The 22,253-nt window shown below is 46.1% G+C and overlaps 1 protein-coding gene across 1 annotated transcript in view; it reads left to right on the forward strand.

Annotated features, from left to right (window-relative positions):
- ARL6IP1 (ARL6 interacting reticulophagy regulator 1) overlaps window positions 1-22,253 on the forward strand; it is a 43,303-nt gene that overhangs the window by 19,093 nt on the left and 1,957 nt on the right. Inside the window, exons 2-5 of the mRNA XM_073591122.1 lie at window positions 13,555-13,688; window positions 15,930-16,049; window positions 18,020-18,137; window positions 19,144-19,228. Of these exons, the coding sequence (XP_073447223.1) occupies window positions 13,555-13,688; window positions 15,930-16,049; window positions 18,020-18,137; window positions 19,144-19,228 (457 nt within the window). The remainder of the gene's footprint in view (window positions 1-13,554; window positions 13,689-15,929; window positions 16,050-18,019; window positions 18,138-19,143; window positions 19,229-22,253) is intronic.

Consider the following 22,253-nt stretch of genomic DNA (forward strand, 5'->3'; position numbering starts at 1 on the left):
GAGCCGAGGAGAGATGACATCATTTCCTTTGCTGCTGTTTAGCATACAGCAGCAAAGGAAGATTCTCATTGGCCGGCGGCGATCGCGAGGGGGGGGGCCACGAACGGATGGTCTCCCCCTCATCACTGATCGCCGCTGGACAAAAGACGACCGCCTCGGGCACCGGGGGGGGGTCCGATCGGACCCCCCACCCGCGGAAGGCAAATCACGTACCCTGTACGTGATTTTGCCTGTCCGTGCCACTTTGCCGACGTACATCGGCGTGAGGCGGTCGTCAAGTGGTTAAGTGGTTAAACTTCCTGCATTTACAGGTTGTAAAAAACTTGGCAGACTGCCCAGATTTTTTCTTTCACACAAGTTTATCCCTTTGATCTAAGAAGGAAGATTTACATGTTTCATGTTAAAAAACTTGGCAGACTGCCAGGATGTTTTCTTTTGACAGCTGAGTGAGCAGATAAGTCTCTCCACTTGTTATATGGAAGAATCTGCAGAGCAATAGAGATCTTCAGGGGGGTTGAATCGAGATCACAATTTTTTTTTTTTTTTTTATTAATTGCCCACATGGTACATACAGTCATTGCTGTGAACCACACAGAACAGTACAAGTATAGACTATATTATAACAGGGGTCCATATTATATGAACAATAGCAGTTATACAGTGCATATAAAAATAGTTTTTCCTTATGACCCAATATAACAGAGCAGCATTAGTCACTTCTTCTACCAACGGATTCTCCCAGGCCTGGTGCATAACCAGTAACATGACTGAACGTTTGCTTCCCGCTCCTCTGCCCCCCCCCCCCCCCCCCCCCAATAACAGGAGATCTCTACATAAGAAGTCTGTCCATTACCAATTGTGGTGGTGCAAGGCTAGGGTCCTCCAACCATGGTTGCCAAATGAGATCAAATTTACCTACCGCCTTCTTGCGGCTATAGGCCAAACGTTCTTTAAGAAGTAGGGAGTTAACATAGCTGATCCATTGTTTCCCTGTGGGGACCGCAGATGCCATCCAGTACTGTGCAATAAGTTTTTTTTTTTTTTTTTTCTAGCTAAATACTTCAATCTAGTTATCATATAATACATTCTTTTCTCCAAGCGTCTTCCAGGACAGCCCATGAGACCTTGGGCTCCTCCTACCAGGACAGGAAACACGTTACCCCCACCAGGTAAAAGGGCGGTCCTCCAGGCCCATGTCAGTTATTTGTGTTTCCTACGGACGGGGGGTAACATGTTCATGGAACCTGCTCCCATAGGCCTTATAAGCAGGGGCTTTGTATGGCCTTTTTCTGGGGCATATCACTTACCTCTTTCTCTGCCAGAAGCAGCACACCGCTGGGGAGGTTGGCTGTGTTGCTGTTCTCTGTCCTCAGTGCCTGGAGAGGGCCAGGACCGGTGTGAGGTCGTGCCCCTAGTGCAGTGCATTGCACTCTAGCTCAGCTGAGCTTCGGTTGTCCTTCCCTGCCGACAGCCTGGCTGATCTGAGCAAGGAATGGAGGAAGCCGCAGCGTTCGAGGGGGCGGAGCTATTGCGCTCCAAGCTGGCCCACAGGAAGTGCCTGGAGAGAGTTACTTCCGGGGCATATGACATCATCATCGGGCGCCGGAGACGAGGTTCCAGTCTTCATAAACGGCGCGAACAGAGAACGCTGGCTGCTGGTGTTTCTTGGTGTTAAGCAGCCAGGCTGTGGATGACCAAGAGGGGCAGAATGGATCCTCCTGCAGTACCTGCACAGGCAGCGGATGCAGTTCCCAACACCAGCACCTCACAGGTAAGCCTGGGGTGTTCTGTCACCACCTTACTATCCCTGTGAGTGTTCCCTCCCCCTCCCCCCTCTGTAGTAGTGGGTGTAAGGGGACACATTTCCTCCCTCCTGCACGTGGTGTTACGGAGTGATTGTGTGGCTTTAATTACATTGTGGGTCATTTATTTTGTCTTGCAGACCAAGACTCAGGACAAGGCCCAAGCGCAGCCACTTAAAAGGAAATGTGCGGTTTGCGCAAACAAATTGAGCTCCTCATGGAGCAAAGCAGTTTGTCACACCTGTATAGAAGGCCTAGTAAAGGATGACCCGGTTGCCTCTTGCCAGAAGATGCTTACTTCTGTTAGGGATGAGCTTGCGTCCACCTTCAGTTCCTTTAGAACGCTTATTGACAAGCTCCAGACTCCAGCAGAGAGTCCGTCTTCACTGAAGGCGTCAGTAAGCACTCCGCAGCAGGCAGAGAGTGAAGTCTCTGAGGCTGAGGTCAGATCTACCCGTTCTTCTCTGGAAGAATCAGGGTCAGATACAGAGCCCAGAGATAGAGAATCTACTCGAGGCTCAAGATTTAAGTTATCTGTTGAGGATGTAGATGACTTATTAAAGGCTATCTATACTACCCTTGAATTAAAAGAGGAAGAGGTTCAGTTATCCAAACATGATCTTATGTATAAAGGATTACATAAGAGAAAATCAAGAGTGTTTCCAGTTCATAGTTCTTTGGTTGATACTATTAAACTGGAATGGGATAATCCTGAGAGAAAACCATTCTTCTCTAGTAACCTAAAAAGGAGGTTTCCTTTTGATGAGGACACTGCGCAGCCATGGAATAAGAATCCCAAGTTAGACGCATCTTTCAAAAGTTTCAAAAAACTCGGACCTGGCGTTTGATGATATGGGTACGCTTAAGGATCCGATGGACAAGAGGGGGGATATCCTTCTCCACAGAGCCTGGGACTCAGCAGTTGGAAACCTGAAACCAGCTTTGGCTTCCACTTGTGTGGCCAGAAATCTGGAGGTTTGGTTGACCCAGATTCAGTCACATCTGTCAGCAGGTACCTCCAGAGAGCAAATTTTAAAGTCTTTTCCTCTCCTATTTCAGGCAGTGGGTTTTTTGGCAGATTCTTCCGCTGAGTCGGTAAGAATGTCAGCCAGGACTTCGGCTCTAGTGAACTCGGCCAGGAGAAGCCTTTGGCTTAAGACCTGGTCAGGGGACTTGGCCTCCAAGTTGCGCCTTTGTGGCCTTCCTTTAACTGGCGATCATTTATTTGCCCCAGGTCTACAGGAGGCACTGGAACGCACGGCTGATAAGAAAAAGGCGTTTCCAGAGAAAAAGAGAGTTCAGACAGCCAGAAATTTTTTTCGTGGCCAAAACAGGCAACAGAGTCCTAGAGAAAAGGACAGCAGGCCGAAAAAGCATTGGACTGGGCACAAAGGCAGAGGCAAAGGGGGAGTGCTATTTAACCCTCCTCAACAGCCCGCCAAGCCGCAGTGACTTGTGTTCCCCGGTGGGAGGGAGATTGAGGGCCTTCATCCCACAGTGGGCAGCAGTCACTCTGAGCCCCTTCGTCCTGGACCTAGTGACCAACGGGTACAGGCTGGAGTTTGTTCACCAACCACCAAAACGTTTGTTGGTCACATTTCCTCCACAAGATCGGGAGAAAGCAAGGGCTCTGGGTCTCCAGATCGGAGACTTATTAGATCAAAAAGTCCTGATTCCTGTTCCTCGATCGGAGCGGGGCAAGGGATTCTATTCCCATGTATTTGTGGTCAGAAAGCCAGCAGGAAAGTTTCGACTTATCCTGAATCTCCGGACCTTAAACAAGTCCATCAGGTACAAGCATTTCCGTATGGAGACGGTTTTTACAATCAAAAACCTACTATACCCAAACTGCTTTATGGCCACGTTGGACTTAAGGGATGCTTATCTTCACATCCCTATCCATCCAGCCTTCCAAAAGTTTTTGAGATTGGCAGTGAAGACGGGTATGGGGACCCGACATTTTCAATTTCAGGCCCTCCCCTTCGGTCTTTCCTCAGCCCCACGCATCTTTACGAAGGTGTTGGGGGAAGTGCTGGCTCCTCTAAGATTAAAGGCAATAACGGTTATCCCTTACTTAGACGACCTCCTGATAGTGGCAAAATCATACCAAAGACTGTTGGAAGATCTCCAGGCTGTACAGGACTTCTTACAGTCCCTAGGCTGGCTAATAAACAAAGAAAAATCGTCCTTGATTCCGGCCCAGAAAGTAACTTATCTGGGTTACGATTTTTGCTCCGTGAACCAAAAAGTTTTTCTTCCTCAGGAGAAGATTACCAAAGTGTTCCAGACTATGTCTACATTGCAGACCAACCAGTCGGTCTCTCTGAGACAGGTGTCGAGGGCAGTGGGTCTTATGACTTCATGTTTTCCCGCAGTACCATGGGCGAGACTCCGTCAGCGTCCGTTACAAAGGTTTCTTTTAAGAAACTGGGACGGGGACGTAAGGTCCCTGGAGTCAAGGATCTGGCTTCCCGACAGGATAAAAAGAAGCCTGTGGTGGTGGAGAGCTGGTCAGCACCTAGCAGGAGGTCTCCCATGGTCCTTTCCCATTTCCCGAAGGATTACCACGGATGCGAGTTCCTGGGGATGGGGGGGCCCACCTCAGCAATGCAGTAGCACAAGGAGAGTGGTCCCCAGAGGAGGCAAGGGCCTCATCCAATCAAAGAGAGCTGCTTGCAGTCCAGAGAGCCCTCCAGTCTTTTCAGATGGAGATCAGGGGTCACAACCTCCAAATCCTGTCAGACAATATAGCGACAGTCGCGTATATCAACAAGCAGGGAGGCACGAGAAGCCGCAGGCTTCAGTCCATTGCCCAGGAGATCCTTTCATGGGCAGAGGGGAATCTAGCCTCCATTTCTGCTGTACACCTGAAGGGGAAAAACAATTGCCTGGCAGATTATCTCAGCCGTCACAGGATAGACCGAGACAACTGGTCCCTTCATCCCGAAGTCTTTGCAGACCTCACCAAGAGATGGGGTTATCCGGTAGCGGATTTGTTCGCAAACCGAAACAACCGCAAGACGGAGATATTCTTTTCCATGAACCCGGCAGACCAAGCCTTGGGGATCGATGCTCTAGCGAACCTGTGGCCTCCAGGCCTATGTTATGCCTTTCCGCCAATCAGGCTGATTCCAGAAGTCCTCCGGAAGTTTCGGCTGGAAGAGACAGATCTGATTCTAATTGCCCCGTTTTGGCCCAAGAGGCCATGGTTTTCCCTGCTACAGTCTCTGGTTTCAGAGCCTCCGTGGAGTCTTCCGAAAAGGGAAGACCTATTATTGCAGGGTCCAGTATCACACCCTCAGGTGGTTTCCTTAAACTGGTATCTGAAGAAAAGATACTGAGCGCCCAAGGGTTCTCTGACAAAGTAGTCAGGACTCTCGTTAATTGCAGGAAGCCAGTTACTAGAGCCATATATTCCAAAGTTTGGAAAAGGTTTAACTCATGGTTATCTGAAAACGATAGATTAACTCATGATATTCCGTCTATTTTGGAATTTTTCCAAGAGGGTGTCGACAAAGGTCTTTCTGTTAGTACCCTAAAGGTACAGGCGGCAGCTATTAGTGTGTTCCTCCAGTTTTCTCTCCTGGAAAATCCCACTATAGCCAGATTTTTCAAATCTATCTCTAGGGCCAGACCAGTAGTAGTGAGAAGTTGTCCAACGTGGGATCTGTCCCTAGTACTTCAAACTCTGGTAGAATTTCCGTTTGAACCTCTGGAAAGTATGTCAGTTAAATTACTTACATTAAAAACTGTGTTCCTTATAGCTGTTACCTCAGCTCGTAGGGTAAGTGAGTTGCAGGCCCTATCAGTTAGGGAGCCCTTCCTCACGATTTTTGAGGATCGAGTTGTGTTACGAACCGATCCAGGTTTTTTGCCCAAGGTGGCAAGTACATTCCACCGATCTCAAAACATTGTATTGCCAACCTTTTGTAGTTCGCCACAGGGCGACTTAGAAAGAAAATTTAGTTTTCTAGATGTAAGAAGGATCCTCTTGGTCTATCTTGAGGTCACGAAGACCTTTAGGAAAACTGATGCCTTGTTTGTCCTCTTTTCTGGAGTTCACAAGGGGAATAGTGCATCTAAAGCCACATTGGCTAGATGGATAAAGCAAGCCATCTTGGAAGCTTACAAAATTAGGGAGGTCCCTACACCTTTTATTACTGCGCACTCAACTAGAGCCTTGTCTACGTCTTGGGCTGAGAGGGCTGGTGCCTCACCGGAACAAATTTGCAGGGCTGCCACTTGGTCCAGTTACTCGACCTTCATTAAACATTATCGCCTGGATCTCCTATCAGCTCAGGAGCAGGCGTTTGGTCGTAAGGTCCTTCAGGCAGTTGTCCCTCCCTAGACTGGTAAGTTCTGGCTCATCGTCTCATGGGCTGTCCTGGAAGACGCTTGGAGAAAAGCTGAGTTAGACTTACCGGTAACTCCTTTTCTGAGAGTCTTCCAGGACAGCCGGATTCCCACCCGGTATTGTCTGAAGTTATGTGTATTATGCATATGTTTTGCAGGGTCCTACGGTTCTTGAGAATACTGACATGGGCCTGGAGGACCGCCCTTTTATCTGGTGGGGGTGACGTGTTTCCTGTCCTGGTAGGAGGAGCCCAAGGTCTCATGGGCTGTCCTGGAAGACTCTCAGAAAAGGAGTTACCGGTAAGTCTAACTCAGCTTTTCGGATACATTTCAACATCATTGGCCACGAGCAATTACACCAGGGGGTCCAAGGGAACAGGTACCTGAGCTAATCTGGTGATACATTGGGATACTTCCTCCCAATAGCGATGGAGCTTTGGACATCTCCAGAGTAAATGTATAAAGTCCCCCTGATGTACTTTGTACTTTGGGCATAAGGGAGAGTCCCTTCCTCCCCACCTATGAAGTTGCACTGGTGTTCTATGCAAAATAAATAGTTGTGACAATTTGTGAGATGCTGAGACAGATGCTGCAGGAATGGATTCTAGCGCCATGTCCCACTGGTCCCCATCTAGATCCCCAATATCCTCCACCCATTTACTACAACATCTAAGGGAGGCATGGTCTTGGACCGAGGACAACAATTCCGCATAGATCTTAGATATTAGTCCTTTCCGGGCGTCCGTCCAGAGGCCTTTCATTGGCAGAGACGATGATGATACTGCCAGAGAATGGGTCAGTTGCTGTGCCTGCAGGGCATGCCGAAGCTGGAGGTATTGATAAAAGCCCCTAGGGACTAACTGGTATCCCTGACATAGTTTTTCATATGTTTTTAGCACCTCCCCCACATATAGCTGCGGGAAGAACCTGATCCCCCTCTTTCCAGGGGGTAAACCCCTGTAAATCGTATAACTCTGCCTATCTAGGGTTATGCCACACAGGGGTAAAGGGCAATGGGCCCCTTATCTTCAGGGCCTTCCAGAACTCCTCCCACACCTTTTTAAGGAGGACACAGGGGCTAAATGTGGTATGCTTGGTAAGTCCATCTCCATATGGGAGGACGCCTTCAGTAAAGGGTCAGACATGGTCACCAGGTTGATTACAGGGTCCTCACCCACTTCCTGTCCCCACCCCACCAGCTGCTGAAGTTGCGAGGCCAAAAGATACATTTTGGGATGGGGTACTGCCAATCACTCCCCCCCATTCTTCCCATACTGTAAATTAGTTAAGCTAATCCTCTGTTTTTTTTTGTTTTTTTTTTTTTTTTCCCATATCAGCTCTCGCATCAATGAGTCAACTCGTTTAAACCATTTGTTCGAAATCCACATAGGTGAATTGTGAAAAATGTATAAAAGCTGCAGAGCCCATACCATTTTTATTAAATTCACCCGTCCCACCACTGACAGGAGAAGCTTACACTAACTATTACATTTTACTTTTTGCCTATCCAGCAGTGGGCCCAGATTCAGCCGAAGATACTCAGCCGGATCTGGGGATACCACCACTTCTAAGTATCTGAAGCTACTGGCGGGTCAATGGGCATTAAAATTGATTTGGACCAATTTTATGGTGAAGCCAGAGAAACCCCCAAAATCCATTGTAATCCCTGCTCGCAGAGAGGCAGCGGAGTCACCTAGATAAATGAGCGTGTCATCCGCATATAAGGAAATTTTTTTTTTTTTTTCTTCCAGCTGACCCCTGCGAAACCCAACCACCTCTGAGGCGATGCGGATCAAGATGGCCAGAGGCTCTACTGCCAGAGCGAACAGCAATGGGGATAGCGGGCACCCCTGCCGAGTGCCTCTGTGCAACTCGAATAGGGAGGAGAGATTATTGTTAATACGAAGTCTAGCTCTGGGTCTAGAATACAGTACCTTCACCCATGCGATAAAATATCTCTCCAGTCTGAACCTTGCTAGGATTTCCAGGAGGTAGGGCCACTCCACACTGTCAAAAGCCTTTGTGGCATCCAGTGACAGAATGGTGCCCCCCCCCCCCCCCCCGAGGATTATCCACTGGCACCTGTAAATCCATGTACAGCTGCCGAATATTATCAGCTGTAGAGCGAGAAGGAATGAAGCCAGACTGGTCATGATGAACTAGCTTGCCAATCATCTGAGGGAGTCTTGAAGCCAAGACTTGGGCCAAAAGCTTGATGTCAGCATTCAATAAAGAGATCTGGCGATAAGAATCTGGCAGAAGCGTATCCTTTCCCGGCTTTGGAAGTACTATAATTATAGCCTCCTGCATACTATCAGGTAGGCAGCCTGTCTCGGCTGCTTCAGACAAGGCCCGCAAAAGAGGCGGTAGGACTTCACCATAATGGAGCACACCTCCGCCAGCAAGCCGTCCGAGCCAGGGGATTTGTGATGCGGAGCCTTGTCCAAGGCATCCGCCAGTTCTGTCAGAGTGATTGGAGACTTTAGCAGATCCCTATCAGCCTCAGAAAGCTGGGGAAAGGGGCAAGATTGTAGGAACTTAGCCAGGTCCGATGGAGCATAACAAGTTTTGGGAAATATATAAATCGTGTTAGAACCGATGAAAATCATTTAAAATATCAGAATTGAGAGTGTGTGTCTCCCCAGTTTCCGCCCGTATAGCTAAAATGTTAGAGGAATCCCGCTGCTCCCTGACTACAAGAGCCAGAAAATGGCCGGTGTTTTCCCCTTCCTCAAAGTAGCTCTGCTGGGGAAAGCATCGTCTCTTCTCCTCTGTGAACAGCAGAACAGTTGTACAGAGATTGCCCCTCAGTCCAAGAGTCATGGTTAGATTGGGAAGGGTCGGCAACCAATGCCTGTTCTCTAGCTCTCATTTCATCCCGCACTCTATCTTCCAATTCCCTGGAAGGGTTTTTGATGCCAGTGATTTCTCTGACAAGGCATCCCCTCAAAAATGCCTTGAGCGAACTAATCCCATATCACAGCTGCACTAGCAGATCCCCCATTAAATTGCAGGAACTCCCGCAGAGCACCCGTGACCCCATCGGGAGACTGGAACAAGGTCAGCCAAAAGGGATTCACTTTCCACAACGGGTTGCCCGACACAACCGTAACATCCAACCATACCCAGAATGGAGAGTGATCAGATAAGAGATGCGGCTCATATGCTGAGTCCCTCACATGCTGCATTAGCGCTTCGTTCCCCAGCCCCAAGTCAATACGAGAAAGTCCATCATACGTGACAGAATGACATGAGTAACATCTGTCATCAGCATGCCTCTCTGCCACACATCATGGAGCCCCATTTTAGAGAGCAGAGAGGGCAAAAGCCGTCTTTCCCGCTGTCAGTCTCACCGTTCTGGTTGCCAAAGGCATTCTGTCCAGGCGCAAGCCCAGAGTATTATTAAAGTCACCCAGGGCTATTACCGGGAACAGAGCTATAAATTGTGCCAGACTTCTAAGATGAGCCACCGAAAATGGCAGGGGAATATATATTGCAGCAATAATACACATTAGCCCATTGAGCTTGCATTGCAAGAAAACATATTTGCCCTCTCTGTCCACCCTCTGCTGAATGCACTCAAAGGAAATAGTAGCAGAGATCAACACACTAACTCCCCTAGAATAATAGGAATGCGTGGAGTGAAATTGTGTTGGATATTTGCGAGAGTGCATCAGGTGGACCGAATCAGGCTGCATGTGCGTTTCCTAGAGACATATTATCTGGGGCTGCAGTCTATCAAAATATTTAAACATTGCATTTCTTTTGACCTCATCCCGTAGACCCCTGACATTCCATGACATGAATAACATACCCGTATTGGTTACATCAGCCATTGGGGAGGAAAAAAAAAACTGAGATAGATATAGATAGAGATAGATAACCAGAGAGCCTTACCCAATCCAAATAACATACACACCGTAGCTAACAGTGCAAACCTGAAATAAGTATGCATGTAAGATGAGCCTGAGTTTAACCACGTTACCAAGCAGTTAAGGACAGTGTTCTTGCACCACCCAGTGAACGTGTGAAGTATGGACAGCAGCATTTAAAACTTCAAATGTATTTCCTGCAGAAAAATAAGTGACAAGGGGAGAGAGGAGCACATTGGTAAGGAATAAGTCAACACATTCTGTGGCCAACAGGGCCCAGAATAAAACAAAAAAAACATCCCCAGACAGATAGCGGGGCCAGTCCTCGCAGGACCATCGTGTGGGGGCTCAATAGCAGCTGTGAGGTCAATAGTCTGCTCATGTCAGCTAACTCAGAGCACAGAGAAAATAACTAAACAAGGCTCTGTGTGGCATAATGGTGTCAGACTGCATGAGCCGTCCCCACTGATTGTCTAAGGATCATCAAAAGCACCTTTTGAAAAGGGTTGTAAACATCTGTAAATGTCCCAGTACTGCTAAGGCGGTTGCTGTGCAAGCTGCCTCTCCGTCGAGCCAGTGCATTGCAGCCTTAGGATTATCAAAGAAATGTGAGTTGCTGTTGGCGATGACCTTCAATTTTGCAGGATAGAGCATGAAATACTGAACACTTAGATCACGTAGCCTCCGTTTTAATGTCTATGAACTTGGATCGTTGCCTCTGCAGAAAAGTCAGGAAACAGGGAGACTTTTGCTTTATCAATTTTAAGTGTGTCAGCAGCCCTGGCCTTATTCAGGATGGCATCCCTGTCTTTGTAGTTCAGGAGGCAGAACAAGAAGGGCCTTGGTGGAGCACCCTGTGGTGGGGGTCTTGCAGGGACCCTGTGCGCCCTCTCTACAGCAAACCTAGGTGAAAAAGCATCTCGGCCGAAGGTGTCTGTAAGCCATGCTTCAATAAAAGCTGCTGTGTTCTTACCCTCCACCCGCTCTGGGATACCCACCGCGCGAATATATTTTCTACGTAAACGGTTCTCCATGTCTTAGCGGTAGCCACGGATTGTATGTGACTAACATCTCTTTGCAGTGGCTGCCATTCATCCTCCAATGTGCCAAGGCGACCTTCCAGGGCAGATGTGCGCTCCCGCAGCTTCTGCATATAGTGCCTGACCAGGGATATCTCCACCTTCATGCCCTTTACCTCCCCTGTCAGATCAGCAATAGAGGAAGTAAAAGTAGTCACAGTAGTAAAAATGTCCTGTAATGTGGGCTCTGGGTCAGCTGCGCACTGAGGTGGTGTTGCTGCCATAATGGAGGCCTGCGGCCTAGCACTTACTTGTAGCGAGGCCCGGTTTTCATCCAGGAGCCTGGGGATGCCATCCATAGATCCCATCTCTGGATCGCTATGCTCATCCCCCCCGAGTCCAGCTGCTGAGAGGGTGCCAGGTCTTTTGAGGCAAGGCTCTTGCTGAACAGCTGTTGCGCGGCCTCTTTCGCCGAACGAGGCGGGAGGCCGCCATCATGGCCGGGAGTGTCTGTCAGGGATTTGGCTCCCATTCCTCTCCTGGACATGGCCGCTCCAAAATATACCCAGCCGGGTATTGTAAAGTAGCTGCGGTAGCTAGTGCAGGCAGTCCCGGGATGGTGCAGTGAAGGATGGCGGTGCTTGAGACAGGATTAGGCAGGATACACGGCGGAGCTCACTCAAACATGTCCTACTGCATGCCTCGCGTAGCCACGCCCCCGCTCACAATTTTTTTTTTTTTTTTTTTAACGATTAATTGTGCAGCAACCCCCCTAATACGTACCTGAGCCTATTTCATATGGGCTCGTATGCTGCTAAGTGAAATGGCTGTGCGGTACCATCAAGAAGGGTGTAGGGTGGCATGGAGTAGTTGGCAAAGCGTGCATTCACAAGGACCCTAGTGGGGCATATGTCCCTGTGACACCGACCCAGAGCTCCACCATTGCCTCTGGGTTAAATGGGATCAGTATACTTCCTTCCACCGTTATATTATTTGATTACAGATATTACTCTAGGCCGGTGTTACAGGGGTGTATATGCCCCACTAGGGTCCTTGTGAACGCATGCTTTGCCACCTACTGCACGCCACCCTACGCCCTTCTTGATGGTACCTCAAAGCCATTTCCCCTAGCAGGATGCAGCCTGGTTTTATGTATTTCCTTTGTGCCCCTTTTTAGTTGATCATTGTAAGCATTAGCAGTAGACTTTACCATTGTGTACTGAAGTTGTGACTTTACATTTTGTTAAATGTTTTTTCTTTATATGTAACTTGATTGATAGAGAGAGAGGGGGGCGGGGGGGGGGGGGGGGGAAATGTCTGTCTCTCTACCCACTACAAGTCCAAAACATGTTGGGTCTCATCAAATTAATTCATACGGGCTGAATCTGGTCTCCAGTATCGGCAGCCTTTTAGATGCTTATGGTATTTTGAGCACTATTCAACCATGATGTCAACACATGTATCATGTTTTGACGTAATGTCATTTTATTAGGACTGGGTTTCTTTTTTTTTTTTTTTTTTTTTTTAGATAGCAGATGTTCCTTCAATAAAAATCAACTCTTTGTAATGACCTAGTTTCATGTGTTTCTGCCTCCATAGTCCACAAAGGGTTTTTGGTGCACCATGTGCACATATCTTTTTCTCTATTGATATATAGCAGGGGTAAGCAATTAGCGGACCTCCAGCTGTTGCAAAACTACAAGTCCCATCATGCTCTGCCTCTGGGTGTCATGCTTGTGGATGTCAGAGTCTTGCTATGCCTCATGGGACTTGTAGTTCTGCAACAGCTGGAGGTCCCCTAATAGCATATCCCTGATATATAGGATGCTGTCAGATTACAGTTTTTTGCACATTACTGTACACTCTATCCCTAAAACTATTTTTTTTTTCTAATAAATTAAAGCAACATTGCTTGCAGCCTTCTTTCTGCAGTTGTTCAGCTGCAGCATTGGGAGCCCATTTACACCTCCTTTGTGTGGCAATGTTTGATTGTGTTTTTAAAACCGAACACTAACAAATAGTATATGTGCATTGCCATACCTTTTTTAATCTACATTTTTTGATATATTATACCTTTTAATCTAACTGCACAGTAAAGGAATCACCTGCCTGTAGCATGCAACAACACAAGATGTTAATGCTATGTCCATTGTGGTGCATTGCCATCAATTATACATTCAAAGTGAACTGTTTGCCTTTTAATGGGTGTCCGCAGGAAAACCTGTTGTATTCACTGCTCCCTGTACTGTGCCAGGTTATACTTGCCTGTGCAGCTATCTGGCACCACAGAGACGCTCTTCGGTAACCTTACCAGACCAGCATTACTTTACCACATGCTTAGATCACTGTGCAATCAGCAGTGGAAAGTCTTTAGCTGACAGTTTGTTGACGTGAATCGGAGCCATGCATATTTGGGTAGCACTAATTGGCTGGTAAAGATTTTCCGAGCAGCTTTTATTACAATATTCTTGAAGGTCCACTGGGATAACTACAAACTATCTATTGCAGGCTGCAGAGACTGCTAGCCTGGAGGAGCATTTTCATGGATGGGGTGAAGTGGTCCTGCTTTCAGATCGTGTCCTTCGCTGGGAGAAGCCATGGTTTCCAGCTGCTATAATGGGAACAGTATCTTTTATCTTCCTGTAAGTGTATACATAAAGAATCTGCTTATGCAATCAATGTGAAATATTTATATAGACAAAAGTATTGCAAATTGAAAGGTAGGCTTCATTCACACTAGAGGCAGAGGAGCAGTAAAAACAGGTGATCTGCAATTTTTAGCACCCGCTACCTCTAAATTTACGTGGTAGCCGGAAGGGTGATTTAATATTGCTGGTACTGCAAATTTAACTTTGCTTGTTAAGTTTGACAGGCAGTACCACTTGTTAAACTAGGTGGAGCTGTGCTAAAACCGCATTCCAAATGCAGTTATGGTAGTGCAATATAAGAGAATGGGCATTCAGAAGGCAGCAGTATCGCTTCCTAAATGCCTGTGAACCAGCTGTCAACTGTGGTTTGAAAAATGATCCACTGCAGATCGCTTTTCAGACAGCAGTAGAGTCTGCCGCCCATGTAAAAGATGCTTTAGAGCCTTAATTTGGATGATAATTGAATTAAAAGGGCATAATTGACCATTTTAAGGTTGCCAGGGGAGCTGGGAAAGTGGGTATTCTTGTTACCTGGGTTTCTCACAGCTTGCAGTAAAGAATTTCAGAGTGAAATTTAAGCATACTGTAATTTATGCCCTATTTTCTGGTTCTGGGTAAAACAGGGAAGTGTGTTTGGTGTTTTTTTTTTTTTTTTTTATATCCCTGCCAGTTTATACTGCTGTCTGAGGCTCTGTTAGTGATTTATTGTCACTTTCTTTTCTGGGGATGATGTTTTACCAGATGGGAAAGTAAGGGAAAATCTGCAAAATGGAAACAAGACCTAAAAAATAAGCCAACAAAGTTCTCCCACTTTACAAAAAAAAAAGTATACCTTTTTAACTCTGTAGTCACCTTTTTATTACTCAACAGATACAAACAATAATCTAAAAGTCATTGAATCAATGTGACTGAAACCACTAGCATTTATAGCAGGAGAGGTTAGCTGTGGCAGCCTATATATTCTGTCAACACAGGTTTCCTCTAGGGCAGGGGTAGGCAACCTCAGCACTCCAGCTGTGGTGAAACTAATCATCTCATCATGCCTCTGCCTCTAGGAGTCATGCCTGTGATTTATCAGGGTCTTGCAATGTCTCATGGGACTTGTAGTTTCAAAACAGCTGGAGGGCCAAGGTTGCCTTCCCCTGCTCTAGAGAGCCAACTGAAGTATGACCCCTGTGATTTCAGCACCGGGATCCGCCATATGGTTAGGTCATATCCTGTCTTCTCAGCAGGTGCCTTTACTGTTCTGAAACAGAAGATGGAAGTCTACTCCATACACATAATATTTTATATGTTATAATTTGCAAATGCTTAAGGGCACTTTCACACTGAGCCGTGCTGGCGGTAAAGCACTGCTATTTTTAGCGGCGATTTACTGTCATTTTAGCTGCACTTTTTAGCCCCTAGCAGGGCACTTTTAACCCCCGCTAGCGGCCGAAAAAGGGTAAAAGGCGCCAATGCGGCGCTGCCCATTGATTTTAATGGGCAGGGGCGCTTTAGGAGCGGTGTGTACACTGCTCCTATTGCGCCTCGAAGCTGCTTGCAGGACTTTAAGCGTCCTGCCAGCGCACCGCTCCAGTGTGAAAGCCCTCGGGCTTTCGCATTGAAGTGTAAGAAGAGGTGCTTTACAGATGCTATTTTTAGCGCTATTGTGCCTGTAAAGCGCCTCAGTGTGAAAGTGGCCTAAATTTCATAATTACAACCTTTTGAGGGAGTAGGCACTTTAGATGTGTCTGCTTGGTGTGACCCATTTTCAACATCTAGATCAGCCTTTCTCAACCTTTTCTACATGGAGGAACCCTCAAAATAGCTTTCTGGTCTCAGGGAACCCCTGCTAAAAGTTACTATATCTACAACTCTTGATACATTAGTGTGATGGTCAGTGGGAAGAATGCTCCTTACACTTGTAGTCATTGGGAATAATTACCCCCTTACAGATGGCTAAAAAAAAAAAATCAATGGTGTCAGTGGGAACTTATCTGAGAGTTAGAAATTGCTCTTTGCTCCTAGCAACCTCAGGAGGAACCCTGGTGTTCCATGGAACCCTGATTTAAACGATTGGTCTTTGGAGCACAGAATATGTAGTTTGCAAGCCTTGCCTTGGCTGTTTTTAATCAAATTAAAATGCCTTGGTTCAAAAAATCCTTAATCCATTCAATGAATGTTCTCGGCAATACATTTCTGAACAAATATTTTTTTTTTTTTTTTTTACTGTACATTGTATCCTTTTTATAGGCTGATCTATTATCTGGATCCTTCCGTTCTTTCTGGTGTATCGTGTTTCGTTATGTGCCTATGTCTGGCTGACTATCTTGTCCCCACATTGGCTCCCAGAATTTTTGGCTCCAACACATGGTTTGTATTTCTTCTGCCATCGTAATATGCTTTGATAAAAGTAATATAACTACATGCAATCTTTAGCTCAGTGCAGTTGTTAAAGGTTAAGAGCACATGAATTTTCATGTTTAAAAGCATTGTCTAACTTTTGTTAAAGACCTTCTCTAACATGGAACTCTGAATTTCTTTGGGTGGGTTGCGCATGTTTCATTACTTGCCTGGTATTTGCTGCTGAGACTCCCACAAACCCACCAGCACAGCTGTAGTAGGCCAACCAGTGATTAATCATTACTGCTGTTGTCACCAGCCTATGGACATGCAAACATTTTAGAGAATATATTAGATCTTTGTAAGACATTGCCCATTGAAATGGCTGGCTGCCAGATCCATCGCACTGTAGAGTTAGAAACCTATAGTGATCTTTAAGCTACCAGTGAGTGGCCACTGAGGTCTGAGTCTGTTGTAACTCCAGCAAAAACAGGGGTTGATTTACTAAAACTGAAAAGTGCGACATCTGGTGCAGCTGTGCATAGTGACCAAGCAGCTTCTAACTTCAGCTTGTTTAATTAGCTGGAAGCTGATTGGTTTCTATGCAGAGCTGGACCAGATTTTGCACTCTTCAGTTTTAGTAAATCATCCACACAGTATTAAAAGTGTTCTGTCAGATTCTGAGCTGGTGCTGCAGAAGTGGCTTGGTGGCAGAGAGGGAGCAGGATAACTGGAACCAGGTTAATAGTCACACAGTGGTGACAGATAGGTGTGTGAGTGGCTGGATGACATCTGTCCTAGGCAGTGTTTATCTGCTCCAGTGTGCTTGCAGGGAAACCAGGTGAAGACAGGATAGCCAAACACAAGGGTGGGTGCTGGGCTGTACAGGAGGGTGAGCAGGTGAACACAGAACGGCCAAGCACCATTGAAGGCTCTGTGGTGGACTACAATGTATATAGAAGGGAGAACCGATGAAGGCAGGACAACCAGGGAGGGCTCTATGTTGGGCTATACAGAAGGGAGTGCAGGGAAAACAGGATAGCCGAGCACAATGGCATGCCATGGGCTTTTCTCGGCCATACCTGAGCCTTGGGTACTTTGTACTATCTGGATAGGGTACCGTAGAGGTGGTTACATGCGGTCCTCCATTTGACTTGTATGCACAAATAGCCCTTAGGCTTTTTAAGTTAGAGCATCTTGTTCTAGTGGAGTCTTGATATTTCTGTAGAAGCTACATAGGCTATTGATAAAAGGAACCCACCCCCCCCAAAAACAAGCTTGGCTTTTAAAGGGGTTGTAAAGGTAAAAATTTTTTCACCTTAATGCATTCTATGCATTAAGGTGAAAAAACTTTTGACAGTACCGCCGCCCCAGCCCCCCCCGTTTTACTTACCTGACGCCTCGAATCTTCGCTCCTCGTCCTCGTCAGCTTCATTGCAGCTCAGCCTGGTCGCTGATTGGCTGCAGTGGATGGATTGAAAGCAGCGCAGCCATTGGCTCGCGCTGCTGTCAATCACATCCGATGACGCGGCGCGCCGGGGGGCGGGGCCGAGTGATACAGCGAGCGGCTATAGCCGCCGGCTGTATCACGGGAGCGCGCCCGCAAGCACTCACCACCGTGCGAGGGAGCTCGCATGAAGGTGGTAAATGCTTGCGGGGAGGAGCTGAAACAGCCGCCGAGGGACCCCAGAAGACCAGGTTCGGGGCCACTCTGTGCAGAACGAGCTGCACAGTGAAGGTAAGTATGACATGTTTGTTATTTTAAAAAAAAAAAAAAAACATCTTTACAACCCCTTTAAGTCATTCCAGGAATTAGGGAGTTCTTACCACTGAAATCCCAGACAGAAAAAAAGACCAAGAGCATGATCAGTCTTTGTCTACATTCCACTGGGAAAGCGTACATTTTCTAGGTTTTATTAGTTTGCTGTAGGATGTAGTTCTTTTTAAATTGTTTACAGGTTCAGGAATTCTGACAATTTCTTGATTGTTGCATTTTGTAGGACCACTGAGCAGCAGCAGAGGCTGCATGAGATCTGCAGCAACCTTGTGAAAACCCGACGCAGGATTATTGGCTGGTGGAGCCGTCTCTTTGTCTTGAAGGAAGAAAAGCCCAAGATGGTAAGGATATAGTTTACTCTAATGTAAGTCATAGGATTTTTGTAAAACTCAGAACAAAATTCAGATAACTTATTGTAGAGTTTTTGCACCATCAAAGAGTTCCAAAATGCTTATTGGCATTATTCCTTAATGCTGAAATCCCATGTATGATCTTTATTGCATACTTACATTGGTTCAGCTTGAATCAATGTAAGTATGCTTATCTTATTCCTGAGGAAGCTAACAATCCTTGTACTAGCTGCCAAAATACTACAGTGATGGCAAGAATTTTCCAGGTCCTGTGATTTACCCTTTGCACACTGACCTCAGGGGGGTCACTGGCTCAGGAATGTATACAGGCCATTCTCTGATTGGATGGGGTGGTGATGTCACGAGAAGCCACTTGACACAGGACCCAGAAGATTGTGGCTGCCTCAGGGGTAATGTCTAGTTACTACAGGGATATATCGGCTTCTCCAGTGGCCCTTCAGGTATAAAAGATGCATACTTGTATGCCAAGCTGGGCTGAGGTAAGTTTGCAATAAAGACCATGCATAGAGTTCAGCTTTAAAGTTTATCTCTAGGCAAAACATATATTTTATTTTTTCTTGATGTTTTGGATAGTGGGGAGGTTCGGTGAGGTCACTGTGCGAAGCAATAGAGCTCTGATTGGCTTACAGTGCTGCCCCTCCCACTTCCAGCTAGCATGCTGCTGTCTGGCTGACTACAGAAGGCCAATGTCAAGAATGACTCTCTCCCTTGTGCTATTTCTGTCTGTAAATACTTTTTATATCCACTAGAAAAAAAAGTTCCTTTTTTTTTTTTTTTTTTATCTCTAGTGAATATTTTAATATATTACATATTTAAAGTTAGTGGTGGGGTTAACTTGTCTTTTATAGATCTGCCTGAAGTTTAATTTTAAACTTGTGCAGTTCATCTATGTAAATCAGTATGATTTTAAAGGTATGTTGGCCATATGACCCCAGTAATTTTTTTTGATTGTTTGTTTTTTTTTGTTTTTTTTTAGTATTTTATGTCTATGATCACAGCTCTTGCTGTTGTAGCTTGGATTGGCCAGCAAGTTCATAACCTCTTCCTCACCTATCTTATAGGTAAGTATTTTCCTGTATTTGGGTTTAGATATTCAGTTCAAAGCACAACAGCAAACAGTTTATTAAATCTTTGAGGCCTCTGAAATACAAGTATTCAAATCTCTTGCTTTGCTTATAGATATAGCGTACGTTTCCCCAGCACAGACAGCACATTGTAGCAATTAGTGCCCCACCTCTGAAAGTAGCCTTTACCCAGTCAATTTGTCCTTTTTTTCTGGTCAACAGTAGTGCTATATTTAATTATTTTTATATACCCACTATGCGGCCACTCTAGTGAATACCATAAATGGGTTTTTAAATAACAATAATAACAAATCCCTTCATAAATAGTAATATACAGATACATAGCACTGTCCTTCCTTAAATATATTCTCCATATACAACTATTCAGTTCAAAGTCCAATCCAAGTGAAAATTAATGCAGTCCTTTACAGTAGGTTCACTCTGATGCGATATGGGAGCCAGCGCGATTAGAGGCGGTTTCCTGCATCACTCCTATCCCGCAGGCAGTTCACACTGCCTTGTGCGAACCGCTGGGGTGTCTTTAACAAAGTTAAGGACACCCCCAGTTTAGTTCCCAGTGCAATCTGTGAACTCGCACAGGAATTGGATCGCATATGTGAGAACACCCATGCGATGCAATTCTAATGTGGGGAAAAACAAGTCCCTGCCCTATTTTCTGTGCGAATCCAATGCGAGTTCAGCCATACAACTGTGTGGCTGAACTTGCATTGCTCAGAGATCGCATGTGATTGGCACCTGCAGTGCGGGTGCGAATCACATGCGATCTCTGAGATCACGCTAGTGTGAACGTGGGCTCAAAGTGCAAATGGTCTCCACAGTGTAGGAACACAAGGTGTGAAGCAGAATTGAGGAATGCAGAACCTGAGACCAGAATATTCCCATACAAGTGCATAGTGACTCTGAATGTTTAGAGTCCACTACGGTCGATGAGGGGTTACTGTGGTTCCTAAACCGTGGAGACTATTTGCATGTTTGCCCTTTTATTTAAGGGCTGCACTCATTTTTACTTGGATTGGAACTCTTTAGACACATGAATTGCATAGTTGTATATGTAGAACATTTTCTACATATCTGTAGATTACTAGTGGTGCTATATTATATGCCAGTGTCCACTATGATTCGTGGACATTGATTGTTGAGGAGGAACTGAACTCTGGAATCTGTGCCCAAAAAAGGCAGACAAGAGCAAAGTATTAGTCACTAGTATTGCCTGTTGTCTTTTTTTTTTGCAGCTGATTCCCCCCCCCCCCCCGTCAGTCCGTTGATCTCCGCTGAGCCGGCAGATGACAGGTCCCTCTCTGCTCACTGAGCGGGGAGGGGCTTATCAGGCGCCGCTGCTGCCTATGGAGGGATCGGATGAAAACGGACAGCATGTCCGTTTTCATCAGATCTCACCTGATCTGATCCGCCAGCGACGGATCTGGACGTAGGGCCATCTATCTGCTTTTAGCGGATCGGACGGGGTGGGATGTCAGCGGACATGTCTCCGCTGACATCCGTCGCTCCATAGGCTAACATGGAGCGCCCGTTCAGGTCCGCCTTCAAAACTGACAGGCGGACCTGAATGGTCCGATCGTGTGAAAGGGGCCTTAATGTTATGTAAGGCCTCATTCTCACACGGCGGCTCAGCGGGAGATCAGTCCGTTGATCTCCGCTGAGCCGGCGGATGACAGGTCCCTCTCCGCTTACTGAGCGGGGAGGGGCTTGTCAGGCGCCGCTGCTGCCTATGGAGGGATCGGATGAAAACGGACAGCATGTCTCTTTTCGTCAGCTCTCACCCGATCCGCCAGCGACTGCTCTGGACGTAGGGCCATCCGTCTGCTTTTAGCGGATCGGACGTGGTCCGATGTCAGCAGACATGTCTCCGCTGACATCCTTCGCTCCATAGGCTAACATGGAGCGCCCGTTCAGGTCCGCTGTCAAAACTACAATGTTTTATGTTAAAAACTTGGCAGACTGCCAGGATGTTTTCTTTTGACAGCTGAGTGAGCAGATAAGTCTCTCCACTTGTTATATGGAAGAATCTGCAAACTCTGCAGTAGAGATCGCCAGGGGGGTTGAATCACGATTTTTTTAACGATTAATTGTGCAGCTCTACTGTGATTATAATCCATTACAAATTTATTTAAAAAAATAATCACATTCTATGCATTATGCATCACACTTCAAAAAGAAATGATATATTATCTTAAGTGCCGGTTCACACTGATGCAAGTTCATAACGAATGTGATGCGTCAAAAACATTCTAAATTCGCATGTCATCCATAAAGTCATTGTTTTCAATGACTGTCATTCACATACATGCGTTGCGATTCCTCTACGAATGCGAGGCTATAAAAAAAGGGTCTTGTGCGAGTTTATAGCATTGCGTTGCGAATTTAGCCTCCATAGACATCAATGTAAATCGTTCTGGAATCGCATTGTTGGTTCAGATATGTGCGAATTCCACCACACTACTCTCCACAAAAAACAGGAAATACACAGGAAGTTAACACCCTTTTTTTTTTTTTTTTTCCTCCCATTCTGATTTCCATTGGCTAGAACATCAATCGCAGCTATGACCAACTCCTGAAATTTGCGTTAAAATCGCACCTCACACAGGACAAAAAAAACGGAACAAATTCACAGCGCAGTAGTGTGAACCGGCACTAAAAGTAGTTTCAGCACACAGTGAACAATCCTACACCACCACCGAGAGCTAAACACCTTACCATGTTGTCTAACCCCTTTACAAATAGAGGGAACCACAGGGTACCTGCTTCAGAGCTCCTAGGACACTTGCATCAAAGCTATTTGGCCAATATCCGTCTCCGTACATCATTAAATAAGGACCATGAAATCAGATGGGGGAAAAAACACACTGCGTGTAGCATAACACTATTTCAAACCTCTGGTTTATTGTAAGCAAACATACTCGCATAGGGTAGATTTAATTCATGCATATCAGAATAAACGCCTAGCATGTCCTTTTTCAAGGTACTGCTTGGGCACAATTAACCC

This window comes from Aquarana catesbeiana, linkage group LG06 (genome assembly GCF_042186555.1).
Source record: "Aquarana catesbeiana isolate 2022-GZ linkage group LG06, ASM4218655v1, whole genome shotgun sequence".
In the NCBI taxonomy this organism is placed as follows: domain Eukaryota; kingdom Metazoa; phylum Chordata; class Amphibia; order Anura; family Ranidae; genus Aquarana; species Aquarana catesbeiana.